At 41.6% G+C, this 19,535-nt stretch overlaps 1 protein-coding gene across 1 annotated transcript; it reads right to left on the bottom strand.

Moving 5' to 3' along the window:
* Positions 1 to 154: 154 nt before the first annotated feature.
* On the bottom strand, positions 155 to 18,942 carry LOC147231250 (ras-GEF domain-containing family member 1B-B-like). Its single transcript, XM_086152533.1, has 14 exons — positions 18,680 to 18,942; positions 12,179 to 12,700; positions 11,975 to 12,097; positions 10,683 to 10,820; positions 10,297 to 10,512; positions 7,741 to 7,815; positions 6,124 to 6,216; positions 5,880 to 5,982; positions 5,376 to 5,455; positions 4,721 to 4,816; positions 4,527 to 4,622; positions 3,217 to 3,340; positions 3,037 to 3,109; positions 155 to 1,336 (listed from the first exon to the last, which is right to left on the bottom strand). Exons 2-14 carry the CDS (start codon positions 12,692 to 12,694, stop codon positions 1,306 to 1,308), a joined length of 1,764 nt encoding a protein of 587 aa, XP_086008659.1. The 5' UTR covers positions 12,695 to 12,700; positions 18,680 to 18,942; the 3' UTR covers positions 155 to 1,305.
* Between the last annotated feature and the right edge of the window lie 593 nt (positions 18,943 to 19,535).

Here is a 19,535-nt window from a genome sequence, read left to right as displayed (position 1 = left end):
AAATTTCCTCAACATATTTTTGTATTCATAACTTGATGAAAATCCAGTCTTTTTTTCACTTTTGTTTATTTGAAAGAAAATATATCATTTTCACAAAGACCTTCAATTGAAGTACACTCATTGCAGACTGGAATGATACAAAAGTGGAGGAAGGAGTACATGGAATATGCTGTGTAAAACATTCAGAAACACATAATGATATTTTATAAAAACAAACAAAAAAAAAATAACTGTTGCCTCACTTTCATTCATTAACAGGACAAACCACACCCATGTTATAACGGTTGAGACGAGAAGAAGGATCAGTTTCTATAAACGCTGTCTAGATATCTATTCAGAATTTAACACTTCTTTTTTCCTGGTAATCTACAAGCATAGAACTGGACACACAACAACAAGGTCACAGTGAAACATCACTGAGAGGACCTACCGTCTAATACAAAACACCACTTAATACTGTAAAAAGCCATAAAATAACATAAACAAAACAGCACTTCTATACATTAGTGCATTAGTGCATTTGATTTAACCTGAACGGCACAATGAAGTTATCGATTGTGATTCACCAAAAAAAAAAAAAATTGGCCAAAGTGCACATCACAGAAAAAGTCATGGCAGATGAGAAGTATTTAAAGGCCATCACAGACTGGTTTGTTTGTGTGATTACGAGTGTGTGTGTGTGTGTGTGTGTGTGTGTGTGTGCGCCGTGTGCATGGGGGAGTATTAGTGATTAAGTTGTTTGTGATAAAAACAGCATTATGCCAAGCCGCCAGCGTTAAAAAAAAAAAAAGCATTTGTTCGCCACAATCTGTAAAACACACACCCTTAAAAGAAGATCACTCTCTGTGGTTGAGACTGAATAAAGAATCTGCACAAAGAAGATGAGCCTCATGTGTCCTGCTTTTAAATATATGGAGAACGTCCATCATGTGATATATGAAGTCTTATATGTTTAAATTGAGACATGAATCGGTTCATACTGTAAGTGCTTGAAGCAGAGTAAGTGACCCGGTAAGTAATTCTTGTAAAAATACCGGTGCTTAAAACATGAATTCATCTTATGAAGTCTTGAAGGACAAAGGCCTAAAAAATGTTAAAAGGGGATGCTTTTCATACTGGATGGCTTGCATAATGAGCGGGTAATAATCAGGTTTTTAAATCATATACGTTCAGTTAGTAAAAGGCTTTAGACGTTTCGCCCCGTGAATGTCGAAAGTATATTCAAAAAGCATGGTGCCTGTAGTTTTAAAATACTTTTTGTGTGTATAGCTTAGGAGTTTTTCCGTCTCTTCTTTGTGTTTCCCCTCATCGATTCTCTCGATGCAACAGGGAGGATCTGCAAAACACAAAAGTGTGAGTCATCATTGTTGCACAAAAATATAAAACTCAATAAACAGATTCAGAATCACTGTCAATCAGTGACTTAGTGACTGTTCAAAAGCTTCTGTCTGCATTTAAGAGGTTACAAATTACATTTTGGCTGGTAAGATAGTGACAGATCTTTTAACTTTATCCTTGATGTGTGTGTATTTATTTGATATAAATGATGTGTAAACTGCATGAGTCAAGTGTAACTGATGCATCAGTCCCCTCCATGAACTGCCACCACAAAGTGATGGTGGCTTCTGTGTGTTCCTGTTATTCAGCGAGCCATGTTGTCAGGAGCGGCAGCTTCTGTTTGGGTCACCCACGGCTCACGGGTCTCATGGGAGGCAAATGGGACAAACCAAACTTTGACCGATTCAAGAGGAGCCCAGTGAAGGAAGAATCAAAAGCGGTTCAGTGAGAAGGATCCAGGGGTAGATGAAACCTGTCCTGAGATGCTGAAGCCTCTAGACATTGTACCATTGTTGTGACATTGTATGATTGTTGTGGTTGAGGAACAACACGGCGAAGGATAAGTGGATCGACTGTTTATCTTTGCTGAGTTACTTGAGGATTCATGGGAGTCGACCCATCCAGTGCTTTGTGGACTTGGGGAAGGTTTATGAGACCATATGGGGGGTAACTGAAGGAATATGGAGTACCAGGGCTATAACCGTGAGCAACGTAGTCCCTGTATGACTAAAAGTGTGAGTTGTGTCAGCATTCTCTGCACAAAGTAAAACACATTCCTTGTGGAAGATGGACTGCGCCAAGGTTGCGGTTGGAGAGGATCTAAAGGCACTGCCCACAAAGGAGAGCGGGACCCTCAAAATCGTATCTCTTCTTTTTGCGGATGATGCTGTTTTGTTGAATTCCTCAAGCGAGGACATTCAACGGGTGCTGGGTGCCGTTTTGCACCTGAGTGTGAAACGGCAGAGATAGGAGTCAGACACCGTGGTGCGCTACCAGAGACTGGTGGACAGATCCCTGCCGGTGGGGAGTGATTTGCTTCCCAAAGTAAAGGAGCGTAAGTATGTCGGAGTCCGTGAGGGACGAATGGAGAGCAGGATCGATGGGCAGATCCGTGTGACATCAACACACCTGCAGGACCCTGAACCAAACCAGTGGTGGATCTACATGCTGCCCCTCACCAATGGTAACTAACTTAAGGTAGTGACTGAAAGGAGCAGATCAAGGGTACAAAACCATCTGAAATGAGTTTTCACCGACAGGCATCTGAGCTAATTCCTTAGAGAAAGGGTAAAGAGCCCAGGCATCCAGGCGGAGCTTGGAATAGAGTCGCTGCTCTACAAGAGGAGCCAGCCGAAGCGGTTCAGACATCTGGCCGGGAAACTCGGGGGGTTTTCCAGGCATGTTTGACTGGGCGAAGGCCCCGGGGTCCGCCTTCAACCCGGCGGAGGGATTACATCTCGGATTCCCTCGGGAGGAACTGGACAGCCTGCCTTGGGGAGAGGGATGCTTATAAAGCTGTGCCGAGTCTGCCGATCTGACCTCATATAAGTGGATGAAGAAGAAGAATGATGCGTCAGGGAAACTTATTTTCCGGCAAAGCAATGGAGACTCCAGTGCTTCGAGTGTTCCGCGTCTCACGAGAGGGACGACGGCGTTTTCCTTCCTCGTGACTGAAAGGTGTTTGTGTATTCAACCCACCGTAGAGACCTGCGGCTGTCCTTCTCCATGTTGTTCTCTGGTCCTTCGCTCTCATAGGAGGCCAGATGAAGCTCTGTAAAAACGAAATTAGACCGTTAATCAGGGAAAGGACTGTTCGGCTTTCCACAGCTTGATATTTACAACTAAGTAGTTTTAAAGTTTGTCTGGATGGCCACCCACCGTCTTCGGAGAGGATGGGTATAGTGACGAGGTACTGGAGGATCCGGCGGTCTCTGTCGAACGGGCAAATGACCTGACGCCAAACCAGGAACTCGCTCACCTGCTTGGCGAGCTCCCACAGTTTCTAATGAGATGAAAAAAGATAATAAAACATTAATATCTCCGAGTAACAGGATTCAGTTGCTTCCTTCCCTTCCTGAGATACTACAAGACGACTGAAAAGCACAGGGCAAAAACACAACCCCCTAGAAGGCCAGCAGTTATTTATTGTAGCAGTGTACTATTAATCTAAATAATATTAAACAGATTTAGATAACCTGAAACTTTGTGTATATAAGGAAGAATAAAACTTGTGTAAATCAAAAAAAAAAAAAAAAAAAAAAAGGAAACGTTAAAGATGGAGAATGCCAAAACAAGGGGAGGGTAGCCATATCATAAATAACAGAGCGTTTTCAAAAGCACATATGTGAATCTTTTAAAATAACCACTTTTTAAAATCGTACTATCTATTATATATGTTTCAACATAATGTTGATTACATTTGCTTGATTTATATGTTAACAGACAAATGACATTTATGGATGCAAGATTTACTGCATAAAAAGTTTTAAAACAATTGTGTCAATTGACACCTATCTTATAATCAGTGTAACTTTCATTGTTTAATAATATGGTTCAGCTCATGCCACCTACACAATCCTGTTTTTGAACCAGTAATGAATTAATTATATATCATGTTCAAATCCATAATTTCATACAAATCTGATACAAAAACACTGATCGGAAACAATTGGTTCGGCTGTCTGACAGTGATCGCTTATATCATGCTTATTTCCAACTTAGGACCAAAGCAAAATAAAATTAGCCTGTATCGTGTATACCTGATACTTCTTTTTGTTGAAATATTTTATGAACACAAAAAGCAAAGAGGCCAAAGCTTTCTTAATCCATGCTATATTCACCAGATGAGATCAGAAATTTTGCCATCAAATGCGGGACTCAACTAAATCTCCATTCCTTGTCTGCACACTGTGCACGCAAGAGTCACCAGCCAATCACAGGGCCAGATATACAGACATATTGCCATTCAAACGTTTTGGCAATTTAGAGGTTAATGCAAGACTATGGGAGGAAACCTAAAAACTCAACATAGAAAGGCCACTTTCTTTTCACCACTAATCGCATCGCTGTTCGTGCTGCGAGGCAGAAGAGCTCTCTGCTGTGTCCGTCATGTTTCGTGTTCCCCTGTCTAACACTACGTTAAAAAGATTTACATTTGTTTCGTATTTCGGTTTGAATTGTGCAGAGACCTCAAAGTTGATGTGTCCGTTGGATAGCCTGCTGGCACAGCCTTCGTTCAGGAAGTAGATATCTTTCATGAGGAGACTGAAGAACGGGATCACAATCTAGAGGTGAAACGTTACAGAGTTTATAATCATATTGAGAAAGTTATTTTTAATTTTTCTATTTCCTTTCTGTTTTCAAGCCTTTGAAAAAACCTTACCTTCTCCTGGCTACTGTGAGCTGTCTCAGACCTCTGGGTGGCGCCGCGGAGTGCAGTGCGATAATTACTGAAGTTACTGGAAGGGTCCATCTGGTGCTGAGGGAGTTCAGAGACAGTCATCATACTGGCAAGCACTGCATGGTCTAGCTTGAGAAAAATCTGTATTTCGGTAGTATAAGACAGTATTTCCAAGAATTAGTGTCAACCAATGATACCAGGAACGGATGGTGAGGCCGAGGATCTCAGAAACCAAAAAAAAAAAATCATACTGTACATCGAAGTATCAGAGCTAAATAAGTCCATTATTTGTCAGCTGTTTTGAATATCCATATTGAGTGGGAGACAAATTTAAAATATATAATCCTTTTCTGATCTTGTTGTGGAAACTAGAATTCATTTTTTCTCCTGAGAGGCGTCTTGCGTTCCGAACTCAAGAGGCCTCTCTGCATCAGTGTGACAGATCTTGATTTACCGGTCAATCTCCATATTTACCGTCAACTAAAATTGTAATTTTTTTGGTAGCGACCAAAAGAACGAAGCTGGCCTATATGTTTAGTCTGCTGTCCCGCGCAAACAGAGGAGGCAGAAAAGGGATGGAGGGATGAAAAGAATCCCGATCGACAACCCGACGCACGTCAAATAAGTAGATTCTTACCTCCAGGATCTCAAACTTGTCGGTGTTGACTTTACCCCAGGTCTTTTTAAGTCTGGATACAGGGCTCATGTTCATCCCGGCTGAGGGGCAGAAGAGAAAAATCAGCTTTATTAGCAAATTAAAAGTGTGTTTATAAAAAGCCGACAATCTAGTCTACACAATAAACAGAAAAAGAGACATTTGAAGATCAGTAAAAAAAAAAAAAAAAAAAAGATGCTCATACAAACATTTGTTTAAAAAAATGCAATTACCAATTCATCTAGCTGTTTTTTGGAAAGTGAATAAATACATGTAACTGTATGAAACAAATCTATTTTTATAAGACTGATAACCATAACTGTGGCATCCCAAGGCCGAATTATATGATTGCATATAGTGGCTGGTGAATTTACAACAGGAACAAGCGGAAACTAATCTACTATGAAAAACCAACAACAGCATGCAGAACAACTTATATTTGCGCACGTTCTGCTGTGCACAGAATCCCTGTCACCCAATACTCACTGATGATGGCCATGAGGGAGTTGAAGTTGCCAATGTTGAAACATTCCTGGGCCACGTCGATGAAAAACTCAATGATCCGCGCCCTGTGTTTCTTCTTTAACGGCTAAACAAAAAGAAGAATGCAGTGACGTTTGGGGGCATCTTTAGAACATCAGCGCGTCTCCCGATTGAAAAACGAATGGAAACATTCATTAACAAACGCATTGAAGGAAAATGGGGTTTTTTTTTTTTTTTTTTTGCGTACCATACAGATCTCAGTGGCCACAAGGTAACTTAGTCTGTTGAACCAGTTGACATAAGCTTCCAAGTTGCTGGTTTTGCGTTTCCGGAAGAAACCCTGCAGGAATAATCAGAATTAATAAGCTCTGAATACAAAAACTCAAATGTAAACATATAAATGCAAAGTGCAGACCGTAGATTTTCAGAGCCAAGTGTTCTCAATACAACGCGATAAGTCGTTTTAGGCACTCTAGACATTTCTTGGGGTTGTGAATACTAAAATATTTTTCTATTTGTCATTATGATCACACGCTTACTGATACATTACTAAATGTTATGTAAAATAGGTGTTCCTCTTGATAGTATCTTGCCCGTACTCTGTGTCGACGGAGTCAGTTTTTACAGACTACACATCTGTTAATTTGCTGCGATATTTCTTGGCAAACTTTAGCACCTGCTCCCTCGTAAAACCGTCCAAAATCTTATAGCTGGTAAAAACGACATATCCCCGTTCCAGGAAGCATGAGATCATAAAGGAGGTTTGTTCCGAGGAAACGGAGGCCAGACAACTTAAACAACGATTAATTCTATTCTGCGTCATGATTCATTTTAATCACACTTTTACTCTATGCAAATATCAAGAAACAGCTGCAGGTCTGCAGTTTCCTTTGCCAACGGGTGGTAAGTCTCTCCTACACACTGTGATCATTTCCTGAACTGCCCACTGTTATTTTCAGTTCATTTGCATCTGCCTTTATATCTCCTGCTTTTCCATGAGACACCCTCCGGTCCTCCGGCACCAGAGGAACTTTCATATAAATAAACATTATAAAATCCCCATGCGAAAAAAAAAAAACTTGACTTGGCTGAAATGACGTAATCCCCGGGATTCATGGCTCTATTAGCTGCTTACACAACAGCGGCAGCCCACTCTTCTCAACTTCCCTGCTACACTTCAGGACCCCTTGCGCTGACTCAACCTCTCTTTTATACAAAGTGGGTGTTACATAATGGGCTCTGCACTGATGAGGGCTGAAAAGAATGACAAAAAAAAAAAAAAAAAAAAAGCGACTAAGAGCATGTTCTCCACAGCACTGATTGAAAATCATCCTTCGGCGGACTCCCCGAGCCACTCGGGAGGAGAAGGACCCTTCAGAGTAATTCAGAGTGGCTTTTATACATATTGTATGTGATGGTGTATTCAAAAGCTATTTCAACGATACGGCAAAAAAATACATGCTTCCCCCGGTAGCCTTTTAAATATAATCTATAAAGCAAACCAATGTGAGAAATTATTGTCGGAATAGAACAAAAAAAAAAAGGAACAAAATAATGAGACGTATTCCATGTGAGACCTCGCACTTGATTTTAAAGTCACATTTTTGTGCTGCAGTCTTTCCAAATTAACACTATATCGAATGAATGCGTGATTCCAACCACGACGACATCATGCATTTATTCGATTATGAAAAATGAGATAGATTTCATATTTTTCTGTACAAACATTAATAGTAAAAACATTATAATAGAGTAATGAAAAGGATAATACAAACCCAAGTAAATAGTAGACAGGGACAATAATACCTTTAAAAATGAGTTAAACATTGAGCGTGTGTAAAACTTTAGGCGGGGCTCCTTGTACCTTGTGATTCTCTAAAGGATCCTTCGTAGCGAAAGTCTGGATAAATTCCTCCGGGCCGATGAAGCTCAGCCGGTCCTGAAAGCCAACAAGAAACTATCAATACAGTTTTAACAGCAACTGAGTTGGAGGTGCAACTGGACCTACAAGACAGACCGATAGGAGTGGGAACAAAAATATTTGCATTACGTCATGTGGAAAAATGACAATAACAGCTTTGAACACATTTTTTTTTTCCCCTTCCTATATATTGACATTATTACCCTCAGCTTTGTTCACCACTGGCACGGATTCCAAGGCAAGTCAACTGCTTGGTCTACTATTGGGCAGCTGTTATCATGAACACCTCTGGTGGGAGGCGCCCAGGAGGCGTTCTTATCAAGTGAACAAACCAATTTCAAACAAGGCCACCTGAATGTCCTTCTCCGTGGCCTATCTAAACTCCTGTCACACACAGGGTTCTTGCTTCAGTGACCATTTTGGCTATAGTCCTTCTAGCCCGTTAGTATTTGTCAGAAGTTTCAGGTGACCCCAGTGCCAATGATGCTAAAAGGCCTTCTCTTGCTTCAAGGCCTCCCTCGCCACTGATATAAACAAATGGTTCTCAATGTGCTGTCACAAAGCGCCAGTAACCTTCTGACCCCTGCTCCAGGAGGCCACTTTATATACACATTCATATATATTCCAGGTTGACTTGTACTTTGCCAGGACAGCAGACGTCCCTCCGACGTGATCCAACACAACATCAGATGGCCAGTTGATGGCTCTGCTTCTTCAGGTGTCTGAGACATACAGCAACAGATCTGATGAAACATCTATAAAGTCTATTACTGATCTTTGGCCTCAAGTGTTTCTGTCTATCGATAGACCATAAATTCCAGACTATGAGTTGCTCTGGAGTATAAGTCGCACCAGCCAAACAATCCATAATGAAGAAGAAAAAAACCTATATACGTCGCTTTTTGGGGGATCAGGGACCAAGAACAGACATTTCACCATGAAAGGCAAGGTGTGGTGTAATGTCTGAGCGGATGTGCCCAACAATGACGATTTGCTGGTTTAACCTGATCTTTATCTGTTTAAATCTGATACCTTTATTAGAACAGTTACAACAATTAAGCAACAGCGGCTCCACTTAATCTTCTCCGTCTCCGCCCCCTCGCTCTCATCCAAAAACACATTCACCGCCAGCAGCAAATCACAGACCTCAGAACATTCCTCTGAAATTTAGTGAAATGTTAGAAGTGTGTGTGTGTGTGTATATATATATATATATATATATATATATATATATATGCACGCAACCATGTTGTTGGTGTCCAACATATCCCACATATGCCTTACACAGAATTCTAATAGCAAAACACTTTGCAAAACCATTGAAGGTCATCGAGTTCAAAATAAAAGCAGAAGCCCATTTGAAAGAGACAAGAGACGAGCAAAAAACAGCTAAATTGGCAGCCATCAAAGAGGTGAATAGAAGAGAATTAACTGAATGAAGAAATCAGAGAAAAATAGAAGTACTGTGACAGTGTCGGCATCATAGACTCTTGAGAAGTCATCTTACAACTTGCTATCAAGGGTTGAGAATGGCGTGCAGAAACTGAAGAACAATACAGCATTGATGGAGTTCCAGGTGAGCTGCTGAAATGCACTGATAAGAATGGTAGAAGGATTGTCTTGCAGCTTTGTAACAAGATCTGTCACTCCGAAATCTGGCCAGAGGACTGGAAAAATCGGTTTTCCCGATACCTCAGAAGAACGGGGACATCGGTGAATGCATAACCATATACCATAGCATTGATATACCATGTAAGGAAAATTCTGATTCGGGCAATAACCCGAAACGGAGTTCCTCCCAAATGAGCTAGTTTGAGAGGAGGGAGGAGCACCAGAAAACACCCTATCCTTGACAACCTTTAGTGCTTGCTTGAAAAAGTGAAACTGCAGAGGAGTTGTGGGACTCGGTCCTACCAAAGTCATGATCATCAGGGCTGACCAATCACCAAAAACTAAATGTTGATGGGGAAGAAGTTAAAATTAAATCAAAGTTCAACTTGCTCTGACCCCTTATCATTCCTAATAGATCAGAAGATGCTTGAAGATGACAAGATCCACAATGGCAAATCTCTCCAAATTATGGCCACATCAATAAGTCACCAACATAACAAAATTGTGCCTACTTTAAGCTCTGGTATTTCCCATTGCCACCAATACTCATGAAACATGGTCACTGACCAAAGGAAATTGTGACAGAATAAATGTGTTTGAGCTCAGGTGCTGGGAGAATGAGTTGAAAAATTCCATGAATTCAAAACAGCGCAAATTCTTTTGTTCTTCAAGAAATCAAGGGTTACTTGACTCCAAAAACTGTAAGGCTTTCAGCTATGGCGATACATATAGCGACATGTAGGGACAAGACCAAAAGTAACACTGTCTTACGAAATACAAGGCCTACGGTCGCACTATCACACAGACAGCTACAGAAATAGAAAAACAAATGTGATTTGTGAAGCATTTTCCAAATATGACCAAACATGAGCATATCGTAGGGCTTACCAATTCAATGTGCGTCAACTGCTGAGCAAGAACGAAGGGGTCGTCGCACACACTTAGCACGTCGCTACGTTGACCCAGAGCGGGTTTGCCTTTCAGGGAGGCTGGACGCTCCATTGCCAGAGCGTTCAGTGCGGTTACCGCCTCCTCGTACTGCCCGAGAGCTGAGAGTCGCTTCATAAGGCGCTGCGTCATCTGCTGCATGGCCCGCCAGGAATACTGGGGACATGACACCAGCACGGACAGCAACAGGTACAACATAAAATTTCCATTAAAAAAAAAAAAAAACGGTCTAGATGCTTAAAGACTTAAATATGGTTTCAATTTTTGTCGTTTTTGGGAAGTAGATATTATAGATTTCTCCCGCTTTTGCTTTGTTTGTTACTGACCTCATCTCCTCGGGCCACGTGTTGCGTCATGTCCTTCAGACAACGCATCATCCTCTCGTCCCTAAAGTCATATGGAAATGTTTCGGTCCACTCGGTCAGCAGTTGCACAAGCTTAGGGGCAACTTCCTGGAAACGGATCTTCAAAATAAAAAATAACAACAAAAAACAAAACAAAACAAAACAAAAAAATCAATATTTATTCAGGGAAAAACATTTTATTAAGACATAATCCTAAAAAAAAATACAGCTACTAGTGTTGTGAAAACTATGCAATCTGTTTCAAGATGCCAAAATTACAAAAAGAAAAGTGCTATAAAAAGAAATAATTTGATACATTTCAAATGGTTTATCCCACTAAATACTAGGTTTGGTTTAAATGAATTTAGGTGTGTATCTGTCTGGCAACAAAGTCTGAATGTTATGGTTTTCTTACATAAATCGAAACTTTTAAAACATCAAAATTGAATTCATTCCCTTCATTTTAATTTGCTGTTATAGAAAACTGCGTGCTATAAATCACATTGCTTACAAGGTAGAGAATGAAATTTTCTCCACCAAAAAGACTTGCTTTATGTGCCGTGGCCGAACGATCGAGTGAAACCAAAAGGGAAAATGATATAGTTTGTGAAGTGCAGGCTGGTTTATGGTTCCAAAGTGAAAAACAAAAATTAATGAAAGAATGCTGAGCGTTTCGTTTTTGTGCACCAAAGCGTTCACGTGCAGTCCCACCAAAAAATTAGGAGGCGGATATATTTGGGTACAAACAACTCAACTGTTTTCACAGTTACCCATAAATGTTAATTCAATTGTGTTCTTAAACTTGTGTTCTTAAATTATATACATGATAGAATTTGTCATGATGAATTATCGTGAATTATGATTGTGTCACATAGATATTATCATTAAATGCTGTAACTCGTTTCATATGTATGTTTTGTATTTAAAAAAAAATAGAAGGCTATTTCCTCCGCTCTGCTTGTCTAATGAGATCACACAGCGTGACAAACTAAGACAGATTTAAAACCCCGAGGGTACAGGCCACAACTGGCTAACATATTACAAAGATTATGTATGCAAGCAACACTTCTGTTAACAATTCTGTTACTATTGAAATAACAATTATGAGACGTGTATGATCATATTCGGCGGTCTTCTTCAATGCACCGGTGACAGTCCTTCCGCATGAATATAGCATAATGTCTAAGGGCATTGATGTAAGCAATTATAGAGCGCTCTGTAGTGTTGGAAAAACAACCGTACACCTGTGCGTGGTGCGAGTGTGATCTGCTCACCTTGTCCAGTAGGACATCTCCAAACCGTTGCTGCTCCATACACAGGTGACAAACCCTGGTCATGAGCTCATAAGGGTGCAGGAAGAGGCGTGAACTCAGCAGGAAGGTGAACACATAAGACCTCTGTTAAAGATGACAAAATGCAATTCTCAGTTCAGTCGACTGAAAACAAAAGGTCCTGTGTTCTCCAATGATGCTACTTACATCTGGGTAGTAGTCTACTGTGGGAACTAGGTGCTGGATCAATGCCTCAAGTGACGCGGAAACCAAACTGTTGTCATGGTAACACATCTCCCCATAACTAGCGGTGATGCCATGTCTGTAAAGCGGTGTTTTTTCAGCAGCGGTGCCGCTGTGACAGGAATGCTCGGTGGTGCTGCTGCTGCTGCCGCTGCTGCTCTTTTGTCGGTGCGAGTGGACGAAAGACGAGCCGCCGTGCTGGTGAGAGCTGTGCGGCTGCGGCAAATTGTACGGGTTCTCGGACATCACATAGCTGCTGCTGTAATGAAGCTCCTTAAGAGTTGCAGAGCCAACGGATGCGCTTCGATACGGGACATGAGTCTCTGGAATGTTGTAAGGGTTTTCGTTGCAAACGTTTTCCATTGCGATTTTTGCTGAGGTACCATTATGGTATGGGCTGTGAGACTGAGGATAGTTGTTATTGTTGCTGTAAACACTGCAAGAGTTGAACTTTCCAGCATACGGGGTTGTCGGCGGCATGCTGACCTGCATAAAGAGAAGAATAAGCGAGAATTTATTATTTTGTTCTCAGTAAATTATCATTGTAAAAACAATTGCACAAACAGTAGTTTCATTCTTCAATACAAAAGTTTTTTTTTTTTAATGATATCCCATGTGCGAACTAAAGATCACAAATAAAAAAAAAAATCAGCATGTTTTATCAACATACTAAAAAAATGTTGTTGCTGTGCTGTCATCATAACAACCACTGGTTTATCGGTGCTATAATGCTTTTGTTCACACCGATCCCTTTGCTTTCTGAGAATGCGGTTGATCTTTGAGCAATGTTATTTAATATCTGTCGCTGGAACCTGATCACTCAAAGCTCAGACTTAAAAGTGTGTTGAAAGTAATAACACTCAGCCACATCTTTCGAACGCCGCTCTCTGCTTTGTCTTTGAACTACTTAAAGATACCCTTTTTTTCATTTTCAAGACCGGTGACTTACTTTATTGTGTGTTTGCACTTGTTTTACAGCGTTGGATCATGAGAAACGAAAAACACAAGCAGACAGATGTGTCGTTTGAACAGTCCGGTAATGACATTTTTAGCTTAATGGTGGAGATAATTGGATCATTGGTAAGCCAATCCCAGATCACAGCTCGGTCATGCTTTAACTCCGAAGCCGCCTTTTCCCCCGCTACTGTTGTCTGTCTCTGAGCCATATGCCAGCATAAATCAAGCCAGGCATACACACACACACACACACACACACACACACTTTTACATTATCTCATTCTGGCTAATGTAGGCACGCAACGCAGTGTTGAAAATGAAAACCCTGCAGGACTCTAGCGGGCCTTTGTCTGTCTACGCCTGTGCCAAGTGGAGTGTCTGCCTGAGCACACACTGCACACATTCCCTTGTGCACAATGGCGCCTAGCCCTACACGAGAACAATCAAGTAACACACACATAATATATAAACAAGTGAGTCACACGCAAACACACTCACACCATGGTGGCTGGAAACCTGCCAGCATAAGCCAGTTCGGTGTCACCCTTATGAACTTTTCCCTTGCAGTCCTTATCCTATCTCAGGTTAAAAAAAGATTTGTGTCCTGTCTTCCTCCAGTGACAATATACAAACCAACCCAGGTAAAAACTTTTCTCTTTCAGGACTTTTTACTGTGCTGATGCCCCAGATCAGGTTAGGCACCAAGTTAGGCTATGCAGTGTGTGTGCGTGTACTTTTGTGTACTTCTGTGTCAAAAACAAAACAAAACAAAAAAAAAAACTCACTAACCCAAGCTTACTGTTCTGTATATTTCCTGTGCATCTTGTATTTGCAAGTGTTATTTGCAGTCCTTATGTCCTCTATTGTAAGTCGCTTTGGATAAAAGCATCTGCCAAATGTAATGTAATGTAATGTAATGTAATGTAACTATTGACCATCAAATCAAGCTTCTGCTTTTAAATACACCGAGCCAATGCTTGCACAGAAGGGTAACTCCATCAGGATTAGAGAAGAAAAAACACCTAAACTTTTAAACCAGCTTCGGCTTTTTCGCAGTGGATTCCTGAAAAGTTGATCCTTCAGATAGTTGTGGCTCCTAAAATGTTACTGTGAAATTATAGGTTGGACTCTGTGGAGCAACTTGCTGATGACACTGGGGGCATAATTTAGTGCTGAAGGAGTTGTTTACATTCCCTGTTTGTAACCTCGAAAAAATCGGACTGTTATCGACCATTTGATGTGGTATAAGAAAAAAACAAGTCATTGTAGCAATTTAGTTCCGTTTGTATGGTTTTGTAATATAGCACTTACAAACTCTAGTGTATTGAGTCATAAGGGTCGGAGATTTCCTTTGAACTGTCTCTTCGGAAGAGAATGGGGCAAACATTCTTGTCGAAATCTTCTTGTTGTGGCAACTGGACTTGAATTTTTTTTCTTGAAGACGTTTCACCCCTCATTCGAGAGGCTTCGTCATTTCTGAAGTTCAGAACTAGAGTCCAGTAGCCATGAGAAGAAGATTTTGACAAGTATTCACCATGAGCTGGATGACTGAGAACCTCCACAGACGTTTAGGCAAATATCACATCATAATACATCTAAATCATCGTCATTCAAAAGAACTTGTTTTGGTAGTTTCATGAATTCTGTGGGTATTTCCACAAACCCTATTGACAACACTGAAAACAACATTTTAGGCAGCTTATTGTTATTTATAAATAAGAGCACTTGCAAAATGCAGCCCCAAGGGGGCACAAGCCACAGTTCTCTTTGAGCCACCCCATCCCTGGATGAGTGCTGAGGGCTGTGTCAGAGAAGGGCATCTGACATAAAACCATTGGCAGACTAAATATGCGGTAGGCAACTATGGGTCAAAGAAGGAGAAGAGAGAAGAGGAAAGCCTAATGTTAAGGACTGAAAGTAGGGAGTACACAAGTGAACTACATCAGGGACTGCAATGTAGTGTGAGAAGGACTGAGGGCAGCAGAGAGAAGTACAGGGAGATGGTAAAGGTACAGGTGGCAATTGAAAAACAAAGGACATACAACAACCTGTATGCTAGGTTGAACAGAAAGGAGGCAAATCAGAGAGATGGAGATAGGAATAGACATGGGAAGGATGTGGTTACGGGGTAGAGATGGAAATGTATTAACAGGTGCCAGAGGTATGATGGAAAGGTGGAAAGAATGGTTTTAAGAGCTGATGAGTGAGGAAAATGAGAGAGAACAAAGGGTAGAAGAGGTGACCATTGTGGACCACAAAGTACCAGAGATTAGTAAAGGTAAAAGTGAGAAGGTAAGTGGAAGAGCAGTTGGTCCTTGTGATCTACCTGTGGAGGAGTGGAAGTGTCTAAGAGGTGTCAGTAGACTCCTTGGGTAGACTGTTCAACGGCATCTTTAGAGAATGAGAGGGTGCCTGAGAAATGGAGTGTGCTGGTGCTGATTTTTAGGAACAAAGGAGAATTGCAGAGTAACTATAGAGGAATAAAGTTGAATGAAGTAACTGGAAGGAGTAGTGGAAGCTAGACTGAGGGCAGAAATGAGCATTTGTGAGTAGCATTAAGTGTCATGCCAAGGAAGAGTGGCCTACTTCAGAGAGGGATTTGCTAAGAGAGGGACTACAGTACTGTTTGAGGAAGTCTGGAGTGGCAGAGAAGTATGCAGGACATATATCGGGGTTGTGAAACAGTGGTAAGGTGTGCTGTGGGTGTGACAGCGAAGTTCAAGGTGGAGGTAGGACTACATCCGGGATCAGCCCTAAGTCCTCCTTTTTTCACAATGGCAATTAAAAGGCTGGCAGATGAGGATAGACAGGAATCGCCATGGATTATGATGCAGATAACATTGTTATCTGCAGTGAGAGCAGGGGACAGGTGCAGGAAAATCTCGAGGTGGAAGTACGCCCTGGAATGAAGGTTAGCCGAGAATGTGTGTAAATTAGAGGGACCCGAGAGGAACATTGCCACTCCCTCTGCAGGGAGTAGAGATAAAGAAGATGGAGGATTTTAAATACATAGGGTCAACAGTCCAGAGTAATGGAGAGTGTGGGAAGGCTTTCAACAACATGTGCAGGCAGGTTGGAAAAAGCAGAGAAAAGTGTCAGGTGTGATGTGTAATAAAATAGTATCAGCAAGAGTGGAAAAAAAGGTGTACAAGACGGTGGAGAGATCAAAGATGTCTGGTTTAGAGACAGTGGCACTGAGGAAAAGACGGGACGCAGCGCTCGAGATGTCTGAAATGAAGATGTTGAGGTTCTCTTTGGGAGCGAGGAGAATGGATAGAATGACGAATGAGTCCATCAGACGGACAGCGAGTTAGATGTTTTGGAGATTAAATCAGGCTGAGGCAGTTTGGGCTAAGGAGGGATAGTGAATATTTGTGTAGAAGGTTGATTAGTCTGCAACTGCCAGACAGGAGGCTTGGAGGACGACCAAAGAAGAGATTATGGATGGAGGGAAAGAGACCATGAAGTTAGTTGGTGTGAGAGACAAGGATGCAGAGAAGAGGGTTAGATGGAGTCCGGTGTTTCACTGTGGTGAGCCCTGAAGGGGAGCAGCTGAAAGGAGAAAAAGAATAGATCACTTGCGAAAATTCTAAAAGGGAAGTGACGTCGAGAGATTCCAACAGATGGAGAGCAGGTGTGTTGACAAAAATAGCTGTATTATCCAACCTGCCATGGCATTAACAATCACAGACCCACTCATAAGGATCACAGCTGATCAGACACACTCAGCAGCTATCAGACACTTGGCTCACCACCAATGCTGGACGATGCCCCGCTTTGGCACGATCCCGCGGGAACCATTAGTCACATCTACGATGCCATGCAAGATCTCAATCATTGGACTCAGACAGTCATTAGACCTCTAACCTTTTGAACCAGCACAAGGGTAAAACCAGGGACAACACCGGGTGACGTTGACGCAAGGGGAATAGCAGAGTTCAGCTGAAGTAACGAAACGCTATCCGTGTCCTATCTTGTGTCCCCCGTACTTTGACACTGATAAGCCGCAACGCGTATGCTGCGAGCAGTAAAGGCACGCTAGTCGAAATAAGTAGTTCCCAGTAATTGAGGTTAGGATCCATGCTGTGTTCATTTTGCTAAACCTTGATTTTTACAAAGCTCCAAACTCCGCAGATTGGAGTGATTTATACTTAAGTTATTATTTATCATTATTTATGACTGAATCATTAAAGAGTTGTTTTGGTTTTTTAGTGCTTAACACAAGTCAAGGTGATGTTCAAGTCCAAAGTTGACCCCGGTACCAAAGTCAACAGGGATGTAAGTTACATCGTGTGGACAAAAACAACAACATTAAAACGCTGTAAGGGCGTTTTTTTTTTTTTTGTTGCTGAGCCTGATTAAGGTCTGAATGCGATTGGGTGTCCAGCCATTGACTTCACAACCTTTAGACTTGATATATGAACAATAATAGTGATCAGGAAGGTGTGAGATGGGAATAAAAGCACAGCAAAGGAATCAGATCACTTGCATGTGAAATATTGATCTTCCAGGTTTTGATATTGGCAAACACGTGACAATATCAATGCTTTTGCTAGAGATCGATATCCGGCAGGTTCTGTCTGTCCTTCTTCTCATTTGCACTTTACTCACAAGATAGTCCTACATCTTACACCCTGCTTCTCTCGACACCGGATGGAAACGCAAGCCAGGGTACGGGTGTCCTCGTCATGGCTCAAAGTGCAGCTGAAGCAGACCACTTCCTCCAAACTAAACCTCTAACCTATCGATCTAATCTTCGTTTACACAGAGTGTTTTCACACACTCTATTAACACACATTTTACCTTTGGTATGGGCGACACACACACATACAGCATGCACCCAAAAGCACTCACGGATCCTTCAGGCTTATTAGGCTAGTACAGTATTAACCTACACTCAGAAAGGATAAACACACATTATCTCTTTAGTATACTCCCCGGGATTCCCTCTCTCACGCACACACACACACACAAGACACACTTCATTTCAAAATGTGAATGTGCAAGGTGAAATCCAGATCCATCCAGATTTACTTTTAGACGAGGTGAAGTCACAAAAATAAACAATACTCCACCATGTGTTATTGTAAAATGACCTGAACCAGTTATTGAGCCAAGAGAGCTCCCATTAATAGATGAAGACGGATATAAAGGTTTCTTAATTTTATCTATTTTTTGGTCTAATGGACATGTTTTCTCACCCTGTTTTCCCCTTCTCCCGACAGAATGTCCAATCTGTTGATTTATGTAACAAAAACCTCACGTCTGCTCCGCACCAGGCGCTTGTGACTGAGTCATAACACGGTTCTGAGCTGAACGCTGGCCGTGAACGCACCACGCTGCGCGACCAGCCTCGTCGCAGGTGTTTGTTTGTACCTCATCACTAACTCCTCGGTTGGTGGTGGGGTAGTGGAGGGGGTTACAAAAACAACAACAAATGTTGGTGAAGACGAGGGGGTTGGGTGCAAATCAGTTTGGCTGGAGTTAAAGAGAAGTTTAACCACGTACCTCCGGAGGTGCTTCGGCTCGGGGTCTCAACACAATGCCTCTCACTCGAAGGCGGAAACGGCGAAGTGGAAAGAAGAAAGAGGAACTTGTCAAAATACGCGCACTTTGGACTGGTTTTGACGTTCGCGGGGGACTCCTCTGACCGAGACTCTTCCCAAACGAAGGTAAAATCGCATATTATAGCTGTTCCAACCGCGTTTCCGTGCGTCTCTCGGTGTCGCCGGGCGCTTCTTCTCTCCACACTACAGAAATGAAGGAGCCGCGCTGTGTTATGAAGCGTAAAGGCGTATTCAAATCACCACCCTCGAGCCGGGAAAATTGACCAATGAACGATCGCGGGCGGGCTCTGTGAGCCAATCGCGTTGGGGGGACCTGAAAAATCGAAATCTGGAAGACTGTGATTGGCTGGCTCGTCCCCCCTTCGTTTTCGCGACAACAGAAGCCATTCCTGCTATTTTTGTCCGTGTGTGTCTCCCTATTTGTTTATCTATGTTACTAAGAATACAAACTTTTTTAAAGTTTAAGTCCTTTATGAAGTAAAGACACACACATGTGAATTATTATGACACACAGATCAGATTCTTCCTTGTTTGATGTGTTTTATGTTTCGCAAATATAAAAGCAACTGTAGTTCTCTTTATGTTTTGGTCTAAAAGGAACATTTTGTAATTCAAATAACTGTATGCAACATTAAAAGGATGAAAGGAGATAGTGTTAAAATCACATAAAATCACAAGAATAATAAAATAGAACTCAAGATATTCACTTGGCAGGTGAATAAATAGATAAGTTCATGCAGCTGTGTTCAGTACAATGTAGCCATATTCATCACAAAACTAATGGAAAACAGAAAATG

This window comes from Fistularia commersonii, chromosome 9 (genome assembly GCF_037954325.1).
Source record: "Fistularia commersonii isolate RoL2024-O1a breed Wild chromosome 9, RoL_Fcom_v1.0, whole genome shotgun sequence".
Classification (NCBI taxonomy): domain Eukaryota; kingdom Metazoa; phylum Chordata; class Actinopteri; order Syngnathiformes; family Fistulariidae; genus Fistularia; species Fistularia commersonii.
The sequence above is the reverse complement of the archived record's forward strand: the minus strand, read 5'-3'. Positions and strand labels throughout refer to the sequence as shown.

What these genes read in the sequence shown, in the direction of transcription:
- LOC147231250 (XM_086152533.1), bottom strand. Translation starts at nt 12,694, where the DNA reads ATGCCGCCGACAACCCCGTATGCTGGAAAGTTCAACTCTTGCAGTGTT. An exon ending in CTCCCTCATGGCCATCATCA is followed by an intron (nt 5,456 to 5,879) that starts GTGAGTATTGGG and finishes TCTGCCCCTCAG; the next exon opens with CCGGGATGAACATGAGCCCT. An exon ending in GACAGCCGCAGGTCTCTACG is followed by an intron (nt 1,337 to 3,036) that starts GTGGGTTGAATA and finishes TGTGTTTTGCAG; the next exon opens with ATCCTCCCTGTTGCATCGAG.